This window comes from Octodon degus, unplaced genomic scaffold, assembly GCF_000260255.1.
Source record: "Octodon degus isolate 3935 unplaced genomic scaffold, OctDeg1.0 scaffold00094, whole genome shotgun sequence".
NCBI classification, from domain to species: Eukaryota; Metazoa; Chordata; class Mammalia; order Rodentia; family Octodontidae; genus Octodon; species Octodon degus.
This window is the reverse complement of record NW_004524670.1, coordinates 5084358-5091504: the sequence shown is the minus strand read 5'-3', so window position 1 is coordinate 5091504 and position 7147 is coordinate 5084358. Positions and strand designations below refer to the sequence as shown.

Here is a 7147-nt window from a genome sequence, read left to right as displayed (position 1 = left end):
CGGGCGGTGGGGGGGCGGGGCGGGGCGCGCTGCGCCTGCGCGCTGCGGCCGGGCGGCGCTGTGCCGCTATACTCAGCCGCGCACCGTTATACCAGAGCGCTGTCCACTGGCCTCCAGCCTTCCTCATCCTCCTTCCTGGGCGATCGCGATTGCTGTAGGCCTTGCACACCCAGCATCCGAGCCGGTGGGGGGTCCGGGAAGGAAAGCTCTGGTCCTGGAGCTAGATCAGCCCACTCTGTCCTGCAGGCGTCAGAAGTACCCTCCCTGGCCTTGGCTAGACCAGACCTAGAAGACCGGCAACAGGAAAAGGGATGGGCTGAGGAAGCAGCAGAAACGTAGGAAAAGGGCCTGCGGGGACAAGGGATCGGACGTGGTGGAAACATAGGTAGAGATCTCTAAGGGCTTTGGGGCCTGGTGAGGTTTCCCTCCCCGTCCAACACCTGCTCACTGTGACCTTGAGCAAGCCAGACTCCCCAAGCCTACTTTATCTTATGTAACACGGGAGACATAAGGCAGACTTTGCAGAGGACACTGACGACTTAAAAGGTGTTTGAAGTACCAGTACAGTTAGAGCTGAGTAGCATTTGACAGTAGTGCGTGTTAGAGCCTGCGCAGTCCAGCCCAAGGGGATAGAAGGAAGACTGCAGGCTTGGAAACTTCTTCCCCAGGGAGACGCACCTTGCATTCCATTTGGATGGCTCCAGAAGCTGAGAAAAGTTCTACTGAGCAATCACTAGGGATAAATGAATAGAAAGGAAATCAGTACTGAGTTGCTATTATGTACCAGTTGTATGGAATTCAGTGATAAGGGCTTGTTCGCACAGAATTTGTAATCTAATGGGGGAGATTGGCAGAAAGTAGGATGATTATTGTGTGTTTTGTAAGAAGAATATAATGGGGTAAATGGACTCAGAGAATTGAGATGGTCGAGTTTCCCAAAGGTCAGAGAAAGCACCTCTCAGGAGTGATTCAAGGATGATGGTAGAATCATACAAGGCTCTGAGGAAGCTGGGTGCAGCGGGATAAGCCTGTAATCCCAGCTACTGTATTTAAGAGGCTGAGGCAAAAGAAAGAAACGTTTGAGGCCAGCCTGGGCAACTTAGCAAGATCTTTATCTGTAAAGGGCTGGGGATACAGCTCAGCTGGATTCAGTCTCCAAGCACAGAGAGAGAGAGAGAGAGAGAGAGAGAGAGAGAGAGAGAGAGAGAGAGAGACCTATTCTAATTGGAAGGCATAGCAATGCAAAGGCCCTGGAGAGGGCATGAACTCTGTGTTTGACAAACAGTATTTATCTACAATAAAGTTGTCCACTTTCTTGCTACCAAGAAAATAAACCTCCATCTAAGGCCTCCATCCAGGCCCACTTAATTCCATCAGGAGCAGTGAGTGTGGTAAGGGCAGCCTAAGGTGCAGCCTCCCAGGAAGGTGGCACGCAGCTTGGGACACAGAACAGCAGAAATCAACCACCAGACTACCCTTGCTTACACTCAGGTTCACCCCCAAGGGAAGGGAAGAGCATTTGGTCCTGTTCCCTCTTTTATTTATTTCTTATTTTTCACTGCAAGGACTTTACCTCACTCCTGTCAGAGGACAGCTCCTGAGCACTTTTGACTGGCAGCCCCTGCCACAGCAAGAGGAAGAAATTGGCTTTTGGAGGCAGTGAGTCAGAGCTGAAATGTGATCTGCAGACTGTCCTAGGCCCACAGCCTAGAAGCTAGCTCCTGGCTCCTTGCCTCTCACTCTTCTAGTTCTTTCCCTCAGCTCAGCCAGAAGTCTGCTACTTGGGACAACAGCTCTACCCCATTTGACTTCTGCCCTCCTCAGATCTCTGCCATCACCAAATCTCTGGACCTTTGACCAGTCCAGCTCCCTGGCCCGGCTTATTCTGGACCCTTTGCTTCCCCACTTTCCAATCAGGAATTGCTAGTTCCTTTGGACTGTGTCTTCCCTCTTCCCTAGACATTTATTTATTTATTCTTATTTTTATTTTATTTATTTTTGTATTTTGGGGAAGGGTCTACAGGGTGTTCAGGGTCTCACTACTAGATCAAACTCATAGTGATCCACCTGTTTACAGTTTCCCAAAAGCTGGGAATTACAGGCGCACCACCACGCCCAGTCTCAATTGCCATCTCAGCACACCTCAGGGTGGTGGGGCTAGCAGGGCAGTTTGGAGGCCCTTTAATCCATTGATCAATTTGGTTGGCCCCTTCCCCAGATCATAAGGGTTCCCTTCCCACAATCACTCAACAAACAGAGCGGTAAATCTGCACCCTAACTACTTCTGGTGCCTCCGGCCTATAGCCAAGTCCTTTACCTGTTCTTTACTTTTTCATACCCAAGTCAAGTTGAAAATTTCAAAAGTAGTTTTGCCAGTGAAATAAAACATTTTATTCTTAAACTGACCTTTGCATAAAGTTGAGAAGGATTTTTTTTGGGGAGGGGGAGTCTGGCTCAGTCTGCCTTAAGGGTGGGTCTAGTAAGGCAAGTGGAGCTGGAGTTGGAACCTCAGTATCCTACGCCTGACTTTGTTTACATGAGCAGGCACTTAAACAACTGAGCTAACTGGCAGGCCCCTTAGACTTACCTTTGGACAAGCTGCTTTGTTACCACTTGTTAACATGACAGAAATGCAGAGTCTCAGGCCCTGTGGCCAAACCTACTGAATTACAAAGGTTGGAGAGTAGTATTCAGTACTCTGTTGTAATCAGGCCCCCAGCTGATTGTGATACAGGCAAGCAGTTATGAACCACTGGACCAAGGAAAGCAAATTGTTTTAAACAGGAGAATAGGAACTACAGAGGAATAAAATATGATGCAAACCTTAGTTTTCTGATTCTGAAATAACATCTAATTATAAATAGTTATCTAACTGAGGTCCTGGGCTTCCATGCACCTCTTGTGAGGAAGCTCTTAAGCCAGGGTAGCCGCATAACATCCAGAACTTGGTGTGCCATCCTTCCTGAGGAGAGCCAGGCACTGCCTGAGCCTCAGTTGCGATCCCCATTCATAGGAGGGAGATAAGTTTCCTTCTCTTCCGTTCTCCAACAGTCTTCCATAAACGTAACGCTGTCCGCATTAAACCGTGACACTGCTGCTCACCAGCTGTGTAGCTGTCAGTTTGCTTGTCTTCACTCAGTCTCAATTTCCTCATCTGCAACATAGCAATCATAATTCCTTTTTGGGTCATTGTGAGGATTAAAGGAGATTATGTATTTGAAATGCCTGGTTTAGTAGGCATTTAACAAGTAGCTGTCACTACTGTTACTACTACTCCCCTACACTTCGTATCTTTCAGTATCGACTTTGCATGGCTCATTGCTCCTTCGGGTCCTTGGAGCCTTACAGACCTATTATCACCTGCCCTCCCTCCCTCTTTCACTGTTACAAGTGGTGTCTCCCAGATGCTGCCCTCTTGGCCAAGGCCCCAAATCCTTACCCATCATTCCCTGCTAATATCTGACCAGGGCGTCATTGTACAGCAACTAGATGGAGACAATCTGAAAGCATCTCTAAGCCTTAGTTTATTTAGATGAGAAAGAGGGATTATAACTCTAACACTTACAATTATCATTGAGTAGGTTCAATGAAATAATTCATATTAAATGTTTGGCATCATGCCTGTCATCTAGTAAGCTTTGAAAAAAAATACCACCTCTTCCCAACCATAGAAACATGACTAATTCTGTTTTTCCCATCCTCTTCTGACTAAAAGCTAAACTCACTCCAAATTTTGGAACTCCTTATAAGTTAGAGTGCCATGCTTTGGACTTGGCACTTACTATAGATAGTCTCCTCTCGGGTTAATGGTGGTCTTCCCTAAAGTGGGTTGTCCAGTTCCATTCTGAGAGAGCTTTAAGCTAAGTGGGAAGTAGTCTGTGGACAAAAGTCTGACTGGTGAGGGGCCAGAACCCCATGTGAGAAAAGACAGAATTACAGCATGTGTGAATAGTTAGCCTGAAGGAACAACCCAGGGAGAAAATAATGATTGACTTCAAATCTCCTGAGGGCATTGTGTTCTCTAACAACTACAGTTAGGATTAGATCCAACTATGGACACTACAGGGAGACTCCACTCAACAAAAATGTCTTATTTTCTAATAGATCCAAACAGAAGTGGAATAAGTTGGTTCGATTCCTGCCCATTCAGGAATCGAAGCAGAGGCTGGAGATTTGCTTAGCAGAGTTATCATGGAATGCAAATACTGAAAGTACACCTGGTGGAGACACCCTGAACATCTTTCTGAACCTCAAGAGTTCAGAAGTCCTTCTGTAAACCACAGGCCAATAACCATTCATTTCCCTTCTGACTTGACATTGTAACTGGACTCACCTTTGCCAGGCTCTGAACAAACTCTGCCCTCATGCCCATGGGAGAGCATGAGACAGCCAGTTCAGTCAAGTCCAGCCATCGTGACATTACCGTATTCACACTAACTTTCCAGGGGCTGGCTCTGTGCTAGGCACAAGGGACACAGAGATGAATAAGGAGAGGCAGAAGTGTTTTCAGCCTCATCTGATGGGGGCCAGGATGTGCTGCTGCCCTTGTTGTGTTCAGGGAATGACCATGAACAAAGTAAATTGATCTGCTTGTCCATGTCCTAAAAGGAAACTTCCCTTGGCCAGATCAAATGCCGGCTAGAACCAGGTCTCTCCAGCAGAGGAATAGGCTCATTGTTTCTGATAAGAACATGACTCAGTAGCCCCTTTCTATACGTGCTCTGAAAGTAATGTAGGCCAGAGTGAGAGTAGGAAGATTGAGTCATAGTATGTAACTATACTCATTGATTAAGCACCCAGGCTCCAATGCCAGGTCATTTGAATTCAGGCCCCCCTTACTAGTGGTGTGGTCTTGGATAATTTCTTAATCTCTTTGTACTTCAGTTTACTCATTAGCAATGGACTCAATAAGTGTTAGAATGAGACATGACGGAACTATCCAAAGTGCTCAGAATCATGCCTAACACATAGGAAATATGCAATGTGTGCTGGCTATTATTTATTTCAAAATAAGGCATTCTAAGTGCAGCATCTGGAAATAATAGTGTCTGTCAGTACTTCAATAGCGGAGTGCCTTTGCTGTCAGGTTGTGATGGTAGCAGGTCAGTACTTCCCGAGAAAATAAGCTGCTTGAACTCCCTTCCTCATTCTGAAGGTAAGTCTGTCCTCGTGCATGGCAAACATTTGCAGTGGGGAAGGTGACCACAGGACAACCTGCCAGGGTAGGATGTAAGCCAAGGGTGTGAACTTCCTTGGATAGAGAGTGTGGCCCATTTCTTTCCATCCCATAGGCTACACCTTGGCCTAACAACGGTCAGGAAGGGAACACAGTGTTCTTTCCAAGCCAAGAAACAGCCTGAGCAAAAAACCAGGAAACCAGGGAAAGTACCATTCCAAGGAATGAAAGTAATATTGTAGATAGCTCAGTTGATAGAAACTAATCAGGGAAGAGGAACAGGCCTTCGAGTCAGTGCAGAGGATGAACACAATGAAATTGTGGCTGGAGGAAAATTAGAAGACAGCCAGGTCACAAGATGGACACACGATGGCCAGCCAGGCTTGAACGCTTCCCTCCAGATAAACAGCAGCGTAAGATTATAGTGTAATTAACAGCATCTGATCCAGTGAGCCCGGATAGTGCAACAGGATAGGTGGGTGACTAGAACACCCTGGCCCATACTACCATCCCTTTTAAGGAATCCTTTTTCTTCTTTCTACATTAGAAGTTACAGTAAAATAAGCTAAGGTTATTGATGCTCACCATATATACTTGCTATATGCTTCACTTCCCTATTGGCTAAGCGATCAATATTAGCTAAGTGATTGTATTTTTAATCCTGTATGTTAGCTGTAGTTTGACCCATAGATACATAACTTGTGATTTTGTTGTATAAAATATCCTTGGACAAAAAGTCACAAAAGCAACCTCTTTTGGGACCGTCCTTGCTCACTAAACCTTTCCTACTTTTAACCTCCTTTGGCCCTGAGCCTGTTCTTTGGTATTGGGAGACATGAACTCAGCCTATTTGATATCTAATGGGTTGGGAGACACTTCAGGAACTGAATAAAAGGAGGAAGAAATCTTCAATGGCCAAATAATGGAGAAGTATTATAAAGACACTAGGGGAGGGGAAGGGGACATAAAAAGAATTAGGATGTGTTGTGTGCATGTACCAACTCCTTACCATGAATATAATCATTATGTACTGTAAACGTACTAATAAAAATTAAGATCAAATAAAGAAAACTTAAGACATATTGGAAATGTAATAGTCTGAAGCCACAAAGGTTATCTTTATGAAAAAATATACATAGCAATGTGGAAGAAAGCTTATCAGGTTATAATTTTTTAAATAGGCAAATCTTTTTGCTAAATACAATGGGATAACATCTAGAGAAAAGTAAATTGTGTACAATTTTTTTTCACTTATATAAAATGATATCATAGTGGAAAGCTAAGCCGGGTAGCCTGTTGTCAGATATAATTGCTATGGTCTCAACATTTGTGTCCTCCCAGAATTCATTTGTTGAAAATCCTAAGCTCTGAAGTGATGGTATTAGGAAGGGGTGCTAGGTCATGGAGGCAGAGCCCTTATATTTGTATAGGGGGAAAAACAGCCTCAGCCCTTGATGTGACATTGTACTGAGAAGGTGCTATCTATCTGTCAAAGAACAGGTCCTGACCAGATGTTCAGTTTGCTGCCAACAACTTCTGGGTTTGCCCTTTCTAGAACTGTGAGAAATAAGTATCCATTCACTGTAAGTCATACAATAGAGAGTCTATTTTGTTATAACAACCTTGACAGACTAAGATAAACACCTATAAGAATATATGTTTACTTTTCATACAAGTGAATCAAATACAAATGGATTGGCTTTAAAATATAAACTCAAACTTGGCATGATTTCCTTTGGGAAAATAAAGTTAAAAGGCTGTGAGGAGAGTTTGGCAGAGGTTAGGCTGTGGTGACCTTTGAATTCTAGGCCAAGGTGTCGTTGGTATTGAGCATGTTATATGTGGGAAGCCACTTCCATGTTTATGAACAAAGAGCTATTTGAAGACACAGTTTGGCAGGAAAGACAGGAATGACATGAGTGGGAGGGGAGGAGTCTGGGGGGAGCAGTTGCCTGGTTACCCAAAGGCACA

The 7147-nt window shown here is 44.7% G+C and overlaps 1 protein-coding gene across 1 annotated transcript in view; it reads right to left on the bottom strand.

Moving 5' to 3' along the window:
• The window catches only part of Fsd1l (fibronectin type III and SPRY domain containing 1 like), a 103763-nt gene extending 99343 nt beyond the window's left edge, over nucleotides 1–4420 (bottom strand). The window contains exon 1 of the mRNA XM_023722940.1: nucleotides 4334–4420. Within this exon, the coding sequence (XP_023578708.1) occupies nucleotides 4334–4420 (87 nt within the window). The remainder of the gene's footprint in view (nucleotides 1–4333) is intronic.
• Nucleotides 4421–7147: the final 2727 nt, after the last annotated feature.